Source organism: Dipodomys merriami, unplaced genomic scaffold, assembly GCF_024711535.1.
Source record: "Dipodomys merriami isolate MVZ:Mamm:240054 unplaced genomic scaffold, mDipMer1.0.p SCAF_1456, whole genome shotgun sequence".
In the NCBI taxonomy this organism is placed as follows: Eukaryota; Metazoa; Chordata; class Mammalia; order Rodentia; family Heteromyidae; genus Dipodomys; species Dipodomys merriami.
Window position 1 is genome coordinate 3,596 of NW_027202778.1, and position 13,541 is coordinate 17,136.

Consider the following 13,541-nt stretch of genomic DNA (forward strand, 5'->3'; position numbering starts at 1 on the left):
ATCCTAGCTATTGCGAACAGTGCTGCAATAAACATGGAGGTGCATGTGTCTTTGTATATTGGTTCCTGTTGTTCAGGGTAGATGCCTAGAAGTGGTATGACTGGGTCGTAAAGGAGGTCAATCTTTAGCTTTCTAAGGACCCTCCAGACTGCTTTCCAAAGTGGTTGTATGAGTGTACATTCCCACCAGCAGTGTAATAGCGTTCCTTGTTCTCCACATCCCCTCCAGCATTTGTCGTTGGCTGATTTGTGGATGTGGGACATTCTGACTGGGGTAAGGTGGTATCTCAGGGTTGTCTTTATTTGCATTTCCTTCACCACCAGGGATGATGAACATTTCCTCATGTGTTTCTTTGCCATTTTTATTTCTTCATTTGAGAAGTCCCTCTTTAGTTCCCTTGCCCATTTAGTAATTGGTTTGTTGGGTTTGGGAGGGATTAGTTTCTTGAGTTCCCTGTATTTACAGGATGTTAACCCCTTGTCTGATATATTGCTGGTAAATATTTTTTCCCAATTAGTTGGTTGTCTTTCTAGCTTGGTTGCGATAGCTTTATCTGTGCAGAAGCTTTTTATTTTAAGGTAGTCCCATTTGTCGAGTCTCTCTCCAATTTGTTGTGACCCTGGGACTCTGTTCAGGAAGTTCCTTCCTGTGCCTATTAGTTCAAGTGTCTCTCCTACTCTGTCCTGCAGTAGTTTCAGAGATTCAGGTTTAATGTTAAGGTCTTTAATCCATTTTGAGTTGATGTTGGTGCATGGTGATAGGCTGGGGTCCACTTTTAGTTTTCTGCATGTGGCTGCCCAGTTTTCCCAGCACCAGCGGTTGAAGAGGCTGTGTTTCTTCCATTGTATGTCTTTGGCTCCTTTGTCGAATATCAGCTGGCTGTAGGCCTGTGGATTTATTTCTGGATCTTCTATTCTGTTGCATTGGTCTTCGGGTCTGTTTTTGTGCCAGTACCATGCTGTCTTTGTTATTATAGCTCTGTAGTAGAGTTTGAAGTTCGGCATGGATAGCCCTCCCATATTGTCTTTATCCCCTAGAATTGTTTTGGCTATTCTAGGTCTTTTGTTGTTCCATATGAATTTTTGGACTGTTTTCTGTATTTCAGAGATGTACGTCATTGGGATTTTAATAGGAATTGCGTTGAATTTGTATATTAGTTTTGGAAGTATTACCATCTTTACTATATTAAGTCGGCCTATCCAGGAGCATGGGAGGTCTTTCCATTTCCTAGTGTCTTTTGCAATTTCTTTCTTTAACTTTTTATAGTTCTCATTAAATAGTTCTTTTACATCTTTGGTTAGGTTAATTCCTAAATATTTTATTTTTCGGGAGGTTATTGTGAATGGGGTTGCTCCCTTTATTTCCCTCTCTTCCTGTACATTATCAGTGTATAGGAAGGCGACTGATTTTTGTGGGTTTATTTTGTATCCTGCTATTTTGCCAAAGTGATTTATGATTTCTAAGAGTTTGGGGATGGAGTTTTTGGGATCTTGGAGGTATAGTATCATGTCGTCTGCAAAAAGGGATAGTTTAACTTCTTCTTTTCCTATGTGGATCCCTTTAATGTCTTTTTCTTGCCTTATTGCCCTGGCTAAGGGTTCTAGGACTATATTGAAGAGGAGTGGAGACAGTGGGCATCCTTGCCTTGTTCCTGATTTTAGGAGAATTGGTTGTAGCTTTTCCCCATTAAGTATAATATTGGCTATTGGTCTGTCATAAATGGCTTTTATTGTTTTTAGAAATGTTCCTTCTATTCCTATTTTCTCCAGAGCTTTTAGCATGAATGAATGTTGAATTTTGTCAAAGGCCTTTTCTGCATCTGTAGCGATAATCATGTGATTCTTGACCTTGGCTCTGTTGATATGTTGGATTATATTTATTGACTTACGTATGTTAAATCATCCCTGTGTCTCTGGGATGAAGCCTACCTGGTCATAGTGAATTATTTTTTTTATGTGTTTCTGGATTCTGTTAGCTAGAATCTTGTTAAGGATCTTTGCATCTGTGTTCATCAAGGAGATTGGCCTGTAATTCTCCTTTTTGGTTGGGTCTTTGCCTGGTTTGGGGATGAGTGTGATATTGGCTTCGTAGAATGAGTTTGGGATAGCTCCTTCCTTCTCTGTTTCTCTGAAGAGCTTGAGGAGTATGGGTATTAGTTCTTGTTTGAAGGTCTTATAGAATTCTGCTGTGAATCCATCTGGTCCTGGGCTTTTTTTTGTTGGAAGACTTTTGATAGCTTCCTGTATCTCATTATAGGATATTGGCTTATTTAATTGGTTAACTTCTTCTTTGCTCAGTTTGGGCAACTTGTATTTCTCTAAAAATGCATCCATTTCTGCCCGATTTTCTTCCTTTAGAGAGTATAGCTTTTGAAAGTAGTCTGTTAGAATTGTTTGGATATCTTGGGTACGTGTGGTGATGTTTCCCGTGGCATCCCTAATCCTATTAATATGGGTTTCCTCTCTTCTTTTTTTAATTAATCTAGCCAATGGGCCATCAATTTTGTTTATTTTTTCAAAGAACCAGCTTTTTGTTTGGTTTATTTTGGTTATGGTTTTCTGATTTTCTAATTGGTTAATCTCTGCTTTTAATTTGGTTATCTGGCTTCTTCTAGTAGCTTTAGGTCCCATTTTTTCCTGTTTTTCTAGCTGTTTTAATTGCAACATGAGATTATTTACTTGGTCTGTCTCCATTCTCTTGATGTGGGCACTGAGGGCAATAAATTTGCCCCTCAGGACTGCTTTTGCTGTGTCCCACAAGTTTCTTTGTGAGGTGTTTTCATTTTCATTGAGTTGTAGGAAATGCTTTATTTCTTCTCTGATCTCTTCTGTTATCCAGGCATTGTTAAGGAGTGTGCTGTTCAATTTCCATGTATTGGAGAAATTTCTGCGGTATGCTTTGTTATTGAGAGCTAGCTTGATTCCACTGTGGTCAGATAGGATACAGGGGATTATGTCGATCCCTTTGTATTTGCTTAAGTTCCTTGCATGAACTATGATATGGTCTATTTTGGAGAAAGTTCCGTGAGCTGCTGAGAAGAATGTGTACTGTGTTGTTTTAGGGTGAAATACTCGGTAGATGTCAGTTAATTCCGCTTGCAGTATGGCCTCTCTTAATTCGGTAGCTTCTTTGCCAATCCTCTGGTTGGTAGACCTGTCCTTTGGTGAGAGTGGTGTGTTAAAGTCTCCTAGTATTATCGTATTGGGATCTATTTTATTCTGTAAGTTTGAGAGCATTTGTTTGACATATCTGGGTGCACCCATATTTGGGGCATATAAGTTGATGATGGTTATATCCTCCTCTTGGATTGTTCCCTTTATTAATATGTAGTGTCCGTCCTTGTCTTTCTGTACTGATTTTAATGAAAAGTTTATTTTGTCAGATATCAGGATAGCTACACCTGCTTTCTTACTGGGGGCGTTTGATTGGTAGATCCTTTTCCACCCCTTCACTCTGAGTTTGTTTGTATGTTTGGCTGAGAGGTGGGTCTCCTGAAGGCAACAGATGGATGGGTCTTGTTTTCTTATCCAGTCCTCAGTTTGTTTTCTTTTAATTGGCGAATTCAGCCCATTTATATTAAGAGAAAGTATAGAGAGATGCATTGTTGTCCCTGCCATTCCGTTTTCCTAAGTTTTTCTTTTTTCCTTTCCTCCTGTGCTTGCTCAGTTAGACTTTGAGTAACGCCTGTTTGGGGCAGGCCCCAGTTCCTGGCTGCTTTTTCAGGTTGTGTCCCCCCTCTTAGAATTCTTTGTAATGCTGGCTTAATGTTTATGTATTCATTTAGTTTTTCTTTGCTATTAAAAGTTTTCAGTTCTCCATCAAATGTGAATGCTAGCTTTGCCGGGTAGATCAGTCTGGGTTGGCAGTTATTGGCTCTCAGGGCTCGTATGGTGCTTTCCCAGGCTTTTCTTGCATTCATTGTTTGTGTGGAGAGATCTGCAGTAATTCTTATTTTTTTCCCATTGTAGTATAGCTCCTTCTTCATTTTTGCTGCATGCAGGATTGTTTCCTTATTCAGATCTATCATTTTTACTATAATGTGTCTAGAAGTGTTTCTCCTGGGGTCTTGCTTGTTGGGTGTTCGATAAGCTTTTGTGATGTAGTTAAGATGGTCGTTTTTGAGGTGGGGAAAATTTTCATTGATTATATTGTTAAATAGGTGTTGCATTCCCTTGCTCTGGAATTCCTCACCTTCGTCCACTCCAATTATGCGAAGGTTAAATTTTTTAGCATTATCTGCTTGCTCTTGAATATCCCTTTGGTTTAATTTGAGTAATTTTTCCATATCTGTCACTTTTTGGTCCAGTTGGTGTATTCTGTCTTCTGTATCTGACACTCGACCTTCCATTTCATTCACTCTGTTGACAGTGTTTTCAGGGTGTCTGCTTTGACTTGGAAGTCTTTGATCCGTTTGGAGTTGATTCTGGTGCAGGGTGATATATAAGGATCTAGCTTTAGTTTTCTACAAGTGATTAACCAATTTTGCCAGCACAATTTACTGAAGAGGCTGTCTTTCTTCCATTCTATTTTTTTAGCTCCCTTATCAAAGATTAGATGGCTATAGCTCTGTGGTTTCATTTCTGGGTTTTCAATTCTATTCCATTGGTCCTGAGATCTGTACTTGTGCCAGTACAAAGCTGTTTTGATTACTATTTCTTTGTAGTAGAGTTTGAAATTTGGTATTGATATTCCTCCAGCACTGTTCTTTCTGTTAAGGATCGTTTTTGCTATTGGGGTCTTTTATTGTTCCATATGAATTTTTGGATTGCCTCTTCTATTTCCTTGAAGAATGAGGTTGGAATATTGCTAGGTATCGCATTGAATTTGTAGATAGCCTTGGGAAGTATTGCCATTTTCACAATGTTGATCCTTCCAATCCAGGAGCATGGGAGGTTTTTCCACTCTCTAAGTTCTGTTTTGATTTCCTTTTTCTTGCTGCTCTTTTTCAAGGAGGTTCAGATGTCTCATTAAATTGTTGGTTTCAGATTCTCCAATTTGTTGATGTAGGAACTCAGAGCTATAAACTTGCCTCTGAGTACTGCCTTTGCTGTGTCCCAGAGGAGTTGGTAAATTGTGTGTTCATTTTGATGAATATCATGATCATTTGAATTTCCTTTCTAATCTCTTCCGTGACCCACTGGTGATTCAACAGTGTGTTGTTTAGGCTCCATGTGTTACACGGCTTTCTTTGGTGGCTTTTGGTGTTGAGTTCTACTTTTATTCCATTGTGAGAATGCAGGGCATAACTTCAATGTTTCTAAATTTGGACAGGTTTGCTTTGTGGTCTATTTTGGAAAACGTTCCATGTGATGCTGAGAAAAACATGTATTCTGATGGGACTGGGAGAAATATTCGGTAGATGCCTGTTAAATCTAGTTGATCTGGGCAGTTGTTTAGATTTGCAGTTTCTCTGTTGAGTTTTATCCCCTAGTGGGGATAATGGTGTGTTAAAGTCCCCAACAATTAATGTCTTTGGATTTATGTGAGATTTGAGGGAAAGTAGGGTTTGTTTGGTGAATAGATATTTAGAATTGTAATATCTTTCTGAAGGAGAGATTCCTTAATTCGTATGTAGCAACCTTCTTTATCTCTTCTCAGTAATTTTAATTTGAAAGCTATTTTATCTTATATTAGAATTGCAAGTCCTGACTGTTTATGCTTGGTAGATTTTGTTCCAGCCTTTCACTTTCAGAATATGTTTGTTGGGGCTGGGAAGGTGGCTCAGTGGTAGAGTGCTTGCCTTGCATGCCTGAGGCCCTGGGTTCGATTCCTCAGCACCACATAAGCAAAAAAGAAAAAAAGAAAAAAGAAAAAAAAACAGAATATGTTTGTTTTTATGGGCAAGGTGTGATTCTTGAAGGTAGCAGATAGTAGGATCTTGCTTTTTAATCCAACTAGACAGTCTATGTAACTGAAATGCAGAGTTTAGTCCATTAATGTTGAGAGTTAGGACTGAGTGGTGTTTGGGAGTTCCTGACATGTTATTCACCTTCTTGGGGGATGCAAAAGTTGGGTTCTTCCTATACTTCTTGGATTCTCAGTTTGGGTGTGGTTTCTTGGTCTTTATTGTGGTCTTGTTGGTTTTCTATGTGTAGAACATTTTTAAGTAGCTTTTGTAGGGCTGGTTTGGTGGAGATATAGTTTCAGTTTTTCTTTGCTAAGGAAGATTTTCATCTGACCTCCTGTTATGAGGAGAGTTTAGCTGGGTACAGCATTCTTGGTTGATAGTTGTTTGTCTTTAAGGCATGACATACATTATTCCACTCTCTTCTTACTTTGTCTCTGCTGAGAAATCTGAGGTTATTCTAATTGGTTTCCCTTTATAGGTCATTAATGTTTTCTCCTTGACAGCTTTAAGAATCTTTTTTATCTGAATTAATCCTGTGTTGATTCTAATGTTATGGTAGGATGTCCTTTTCTGGTCTATTTGGTGTTCTAAAAGCTTCTTGTATCTGCATTGGCTTATCTTTTTGCATGTTTGGGAAGTTCTCTGCTAGGATCCTGTTAAATAAATTTCCTAGACTATTAACTTCTGTCTCTAGATGCTCACCTACACCAATTATCCTCAGATTAGGCCTTCTGATGATGTCTTCCAAATGTTGAATAGATCTATCATATCTTGGATAGTTGTATGTTCTTTCTCTATAATATCTAGGCTATCTTCAATCCCTGAAATTCGATCTTCTGCATGGTCTAACCTACTGTCAAGAATTTATAATTTGTTTTTATTTCCTTTTCCCCAACTGATTTGTTTAGTAAGGCATCAAAAATACATTCTTGAAAAGGTCAAAAGCTATGTACATATGACCATATAAGATGATACTAAGTGAAATGAACCCCAAGACAGGGACACAAGTGGTTTTTTCTTTCTTGCTATTGTTTCTAACATATTTATAAGGTACCATGTGATTTTTTTTGTTTCTTTGTATGTTCCTCCCCCATGGTATAACCTCTGTTTTCACTGTATTTATATTTGCACTGTATTTGCATCTTGTATATACACTTCTCTAATTTGGGGAGGGGAAGGGAAAAAACAAAATGCTTAAATAGGGATACAGGTTGACCCATTGTAACAATGAGATGTACAAGACACTATGTTGAAAATGAACTTTACAATTTTAGCAGGGAAGGGGGTCGGGGGTTGGGGGTGGAGGTAGTTGTGGAGGTGGGAGGGAAGGGATGGTAGGAGAAAAACAAAGGAGGAGGTAACAATGCTTGATAGGAAATGTACTCATTACCTTGCTCATGTAACTATAACACCTCTGTACAGTATTTTTACAATAAAAATACATTCTTGAATTTTCTGAGTTCTGGTCACATGCATATAAGTATGTACTTTGTTAAGTGTGTTAGCTTTATGGTGGTAACCATTTCAAAATGTTTATTTAATATGAAAATATTGTCTAATATTCCTTCAAAATATATAATTTTCTGTGTAAAATTGACCTAGCTAAGGATTAAATATTTTGAAAATTATATCCATGCTTCCATAAACTTATTTTTGGAGAGTTATGTGTTTTAGAAATGTGTTCAACAGATTCTTAGTCGAAAGTATAATAAAATGCACATTTTAAAAATAGGAAATTCACTAATTGTTGTCACAGTCATGAAATACCACTAAAAATTCTCAATGTTTAGAGAAGCCAAATTTCCTGGTACAAGTCATACATTAGTAAGATTATTTGTGATCTTTCATTTCATGAAAGTGACTGTAGTTTTCAATTATATCAAATCAATATTAAGTTACTGACTTTTTACATTCTCATGAGAAATAGAAAATTTACATAAGTGCTAGTCAAAAAGAGTTCAGCATAAGAAACTGTAAATTCACTATGAGTAAATAAGGATGGCATAAAATTTTATTTGTAATGTTTAAGTTTACATTCCTTATATATTTATGTTGAATAATAAAATGTTAGAAAGGAAAACATTGTTTCTTTTCTTCATGATATTTATCAAAGGGCTTTTCATCTGAGCAGCTTTTCATCTGAACAGCACAAATTGGTCTCTGTAGGAAACTTAGTCATAGGGTTTGGCTTTGAACCTCAACACAGATTCAATCCTCCTTAGTAGGGGACATGATTTGTCCTGTTGTTGCTATGTTTTATTAATTGACTTTGTCTCCATTCAAATGGAAGTTGTCCTGGATCCTATTTGCATTTGTCATTCACATAGTTTCTGTATTATACCACACCAGTGTACTATACCATGTCATAGTCCTTTCATCCCTGACTCTATCAAACATATTTACCTGCACCTTCACCTGGTCATGACCTACAGGACTAGCTGTTGGTGGCCATCACACTTGTATTGCTCAATTGAACACATAGTGCACAAGGCTGTCTTCAGAATCACCTCTCTTATGCAGGAGTCCAACATTACCTGTCAGAAGTATTTCTACTCAGCACTGTAAGGGACTCCACATCTCTCACACTGTCCACTATCACAACTCAGGCATTCTACCTCACTAGGTGTAGAACCTCTTTTCCAGTGATTGAACAAACAGGCTTGCATAGCTCCTTCATGTCTTTGCCAAGAGGCTAAATCCAGTGCCTCAGGAGGGGCCTCTAGTACATAAACTTCCTGTCCCTTCTTTATTTCTGCCCTTAGTTGTGTACTTTCTGCACATAATCCCAAGCAAACCCTCTGGCTCCACCTCATGTCTTAGCTGAATTTGTACCTTCTGCTCACACAGCAGGCATAGAACTTGCCTGACTCAAGTATCTTGCAAATCAGTCCTTGTCCAGCAGCCTCCAAATGATGAGAGGGCAAGTCTCTGGGAGTGAAGGAAATGTAGGAATTGCTCCCAATCAATAAGAGCCACTTCTGCAGTCTCAGACTCAACAGGAGAATTACTGAATCAAGATTCTCAGGTACTTGTATTCAGGTGTCCTCATTTTGTAACTCAGAATTTTGTTAGTACTGAATCAGGGCCCTGACACTAGCAATAAAATATGCTCATGGGTGCTAGCCTTGGACAAATAGGCTCAGGGACAGTGCCTAGGCCCTGAGTTTAAGACCCAAAACTAAACAACAACAACAAACTTTTCATGGACAATTACTCTTCTAATCTCTGTTACTCCCAAGATGAAGTTGTGGGTTGCAGTCCTCCTCATCCTCTGTCTGAAAAGATGTAAGGTTTCTTATTTTACTGTAAAGAAGTTGAAAGTATACCAGCCTGATATATTTACTATGCAAGAAAATTGTGCCTGAAGAAAACAAGTGGAAAATGTTCTTTATGGCTTCTTTTCCATTTTTCAAAATCAAAGCCTTCTCATGGAAATACTTCCTAATTCTAGAACGTAAAACTTGCCTTCAAATTGCCTGAAGTGACAGGATTTTATAAATCAAATGGGAAAATTTGTATTTTCCATTTCTGTCCTTATGCCTTATGCAATCTTTAGGCATATTAACAGAGGTAGGACCACCATCCTGTCCGTAAGAAGCTGAGTGTATCCATACCTAGGTGGGGGTATCTGGGTTTCTGATACTCATCAAAATAGTGGGTGATAGAAAAAGCTAAAGTTCTGATTTTTGGCTAGTTGAAAGGTCGACAAGCTTTAGCTTCAGAAAACCATGCTTATCAACCATTTCTTTACAATCTCTTGGCTTAATTACTTTTGAAATGTATGACAGAAATGACTCCATTTGGAATCTGACAACATCCCCTGTCTCAATGCTTACTTCCATACTATTAGAATCTGAATGGTTCTTCATCACTGGAATAAGCTTTGTCCCTAGAGGCCTTTTTCGTTGCCTGAATGTGATGTCCCAGTAGTTCTTATCCGAAGTTGGAGTGAAATGACAGTTTAGAAGGGACTCGGTGCTAAAAAGACATCTTATGATCTAATTGGGAGAAAAACAATTTAGAAGGAATGTCTCTTATACTAGTCTTGAAGTCTATTAGGGTAGTTTTCTTTAAATACATTTTTTATTATAAAAATACTACAGAGGGGTTACAGTTACATGAGTAAGGTAATGAGTACATTTCCTATCAAGCAGTGTTGACTCCTACTTTGTTTTTCCTCTATCATCCCTTCCTTCCCACCTCCACAATTACTCCCCCGACCCCCCATGGCTCCCCGCTGGGTGAAGTTGTAAAGTTCATTTTCAACATAGTGTCTTGTACATCTCATTGTTACAATGGGTCAACCTGTATCCTTATTTAAGCATTTTTTCCCTTCTCCTCCCCAGATCAGAAAAGTGTATATACAAGATGCAGGTCACTGGAATCAAATACAGTAAAAACAGGGATTATACCATGAGGGAGGAACATACCAAAGAAACAAACAAAAACAAACAAACAAACACACAGTACACTTTAAATACATTAAAAACAATAGCAAGAAAGAAAAGACCTTTTGTGTCCCTGTCTTGGGGTTCATTTCCCTTAACATCATCTTATATGGTCATATGTACATAGCTTTTGACTTTTTGTGGTTGTCCTAGACATACTTTTTTATTGCAAATAAGGGAAACCATGGGATTTATGTTTCTTTGGGCCTGGCTTACTTCACTTAATATAATTTTTTCCAAGTCTTTCCCTTTCCTAACAAATGGGGCAATGTCCTTCCTGATGGAGGCATAGAATTCCATTGTGTGTGTGTGTGTGTGTGTGTGTGTGTGTGTGTGTATCACATTTTCTTGATCCATTCATCTACTGAGAGGCATCTGGATTGGTTCTACATCTTAACTATGGTAATAATGCTGTGATAAACATGTTATCAATCTCACTCTTTCTTCCACTGGGTTACTTTTTGTGACTGCTACTTCACACAGACATTCATCTGGACCTTCCTGGCAGGTCTTAATCACCTCCTCCATTTCTTGGACATCTAAAATGTGTCAAAGAAAAAAAAGACAAAAACATAAATGAGATCCAAAGATTCCGTAATATAAAGATGAAGATATTTTCTCCCATTCTGTTACAGATTTTCAATGATCAAAATAGGAATTAATTTATGATACATGATTTCTCCCTAATGTATTAATTAAAAATAATACTGATATTTAGCAATGGAAAATGTTTTTCTGTGTTTCAGTTTTTCTTTTTATATCAGAAGAAATATTTACTCAAATTATTCAACTAAGTACTGTGAAAGTTTTAAGCTGAACACTTAAAATTTGCCTTTAGTATTCTTGGGGTTGTTTCAAATATTGTTTTGTTTGACCATAGGGGAATAGCTGCTTTGTGTTCTTTAATTTTCTTGAAATAATTTATATATTGTGCTGCTTTGCTTCTCAACCATTAGGTGAGGAACTGGAATATTTTCTAGATTTGGAGACTATAATTGTGTTTTATATATTCCTTTGCCTTTCACCTAAGCAGGGATGGTTCCTGACAGTAGGCATTAATACCTACATCTCTTCAATTCTAACTTCTCATAAGAATTACTTTAAGTATCTGTGGGAATTTTAAAGTTCATTTCTCTCCATCTTATACAGTCTCATCAAAATTCCTTTTTTGACACTCTTGCCCCGCAGAAGCATGGAAGATCAAAGACACTCCAGCTCACGACCTAGTTAATCATCCTCTCTACACTAAAAGATCTAGTTGTGAACTCCAGATCTGTGCGTGGTGTGCGCACGCGTGTGTTGGTGGTGTGGCTGTTACCACTGTGCCATGTGCTGACACAGATCTGTGCCTGTTGTGTGCACGCGTGTGTGGGTGGTGTGGCTGTTACCACTGTGCACAAGTGCAGATGCAGATCTGTGTGTGGTATGTGCACGTGTGTGTTGGTGGTGTGGCTGTGGCTGTTACCACTGTGCACATGTGCAGACCCAGATCTGTGCGTGGTGTGCGCATGCGTGTGTTCGTGGTGTGGCTGTTACCACTGTGCCATGTGCTGACACAGATCTGTGCGAGGTGTGCACACGCGTGTTGGTGGTGTGGCTGTTACCACTGTGCCATGTGCTGACACAGATCTGTGCGAGGTGTGCACACGTGTGTTGGCGGTGTGGCTGTTACCACTGTGCACATGTGCAGATGCAGATCTGTGCGTGGTGTGCGCACGCGTGTGTTGGTGGTGTGGCTGTTACCACTGAGGGATCATCCGAGGTAGGTGGGAAGGGGGCGCTTGTAGGAGGATTGCCTTCACACGCTGGGGCGCACATGGAGGACCCTGTGGGGGGCCTGAGGGTGCGCGTGAGCGTGCGTGCATCTAGAGCCCCACCCGGGAAGCTCGAGGTCCTGAGTTCAAATCCCACCCTCCCAGCTCTGGTCACAGAGGCCCGCGGGGCCCAGGGGGGTCGGGCCGGGCCGGCCTTCCCCGCAGGAGGGCGGTGCGAGCGCGCCCAAGCAGAGGCCTGGGCCGGGCAGGCCCAGTGGGCGCCGCGGCCCCCGACCCCCGGCGTCCGGGCCGGGTCTGACTCCTTGCTGTTTTCGGCAGGACCCCGCCATCCAGGGGCCGGCGCGGGCCTGGGAGCGCTCCCTCCCACACGTGCGCGGCCGGGGGCCATGGGAGGAGCGGGGAGACCCCGCGGGGCCTGGCCAGAGCCGGCGCACCCGGACAACCCTCGGGGTCGCTGCCGGGGAGGGAGGGGGAATGGGGACCTGCTCAGGCCCTGCCCCTTCCTCCCCTCCGCCCCAGCTCGCTCTCTCGCACGCGCCGCGCAGGCGCAGCGTCGGCTGCGCCTGGGGTTGGCGGGGTTGTTGTTGTGGCGCGCAGACCCCGCCCCTCCGCGTGGCGGCCCCGACCCCCATCTGTTTTCCCGGGCGCTGAGTGGATTATATTGTGCGGGGACCAGGGGCGGCTGCAGCGCCGCCGCGGGACAGGGGGAGCGCGGACCCTGCCGACAGCCCGAGCCGCGGCTGCCTCGAAGACTCGGCCCCGCCGCCGTCGCCGCCGCCCCCACCCCCCGGCCCGGCCGAGCCGCGCACCTCATCCGCAGGTCGCGCGGAGGCGCGGGCGCCGCGGCGGGAGCCGGGGCGAGGCGCTGAGGCGCCGCCGCTGGGCAGGAGCCGGAGCCGGCGGCGCGCGGGCTCGACCGGCCCAGCCGCGGCGCCTGCCCGGCCACCGAGCGAGCGAGCGGGCGTGGGCTGGCGCGGCAATGTGCCCGGAGGAGCGCGACGCCACGGGGCTGGGCGAGCTCCGCTCCTGGTGGGAGGTGCCGGCCATCGCGCACTTCTGCTCGCTCTTCTGCACCGCCTGCTGCCTGCCGGACTTCGAGATCGAGGTGAGCGGCGGGGCCGGGCTGGAGGTCAGGAGCGGGGCGTCGTGAGGGAGGGGGCCGGGGCCGGGGCCCACGGGGAGTGCGGGCGGCGCTTCCCGTACCGCCGGTACGTCTGGCGGGGCGCCCGCTTGTGGTCAGGGGTCGAGCCTGCTTTTGTCAGGGCCGCCAGGGAACCGGGCGGGCGGGCGGGCGGGAGGCGCCGCGAGCCTCCTGGGGGCCGGGCCAGGGCCGCCGGGAGCTCGTCCCTCCCCAGCGAGGCGGCGGGGCCCGGCCGCCAACTCCGGACGGGGGGGGGGGGGGGGGCTCCCGGGGCCTCGGGGAAAGTCTGGCGCCACGTCTTCCCGCCGCGCCCGGCCCAGTCGGGCCCG

General features: G+C 42.7%; 1 protein-coding gene across 1 annotated transcript in view; it reads left to right on the top strand.

The window, feature by feature from the left end:
* The first annotated feature begins 12,457 nt into the window (after positions 1–12,457).
* The window catches only part of LOC138826620 (uncharacterized), a 141,838-nt gene continuing 140,754 nt past the window's right edge, over positions 12,458–13,541 (top strand). Inside the window, exons 1-2 of the mRNA XM_070021841.1 lie at positions 12,458–12,928; positions 12,959–13,176. Of these exons, the coding sequence (XP_069877942.1) occupies positions 12,458–12,928; positions 12,959–13,176 (689 nt within the window). The remainder of the gene's footprint in view (positions 12,929–12,958; positions 13,177–13,541) is intronic.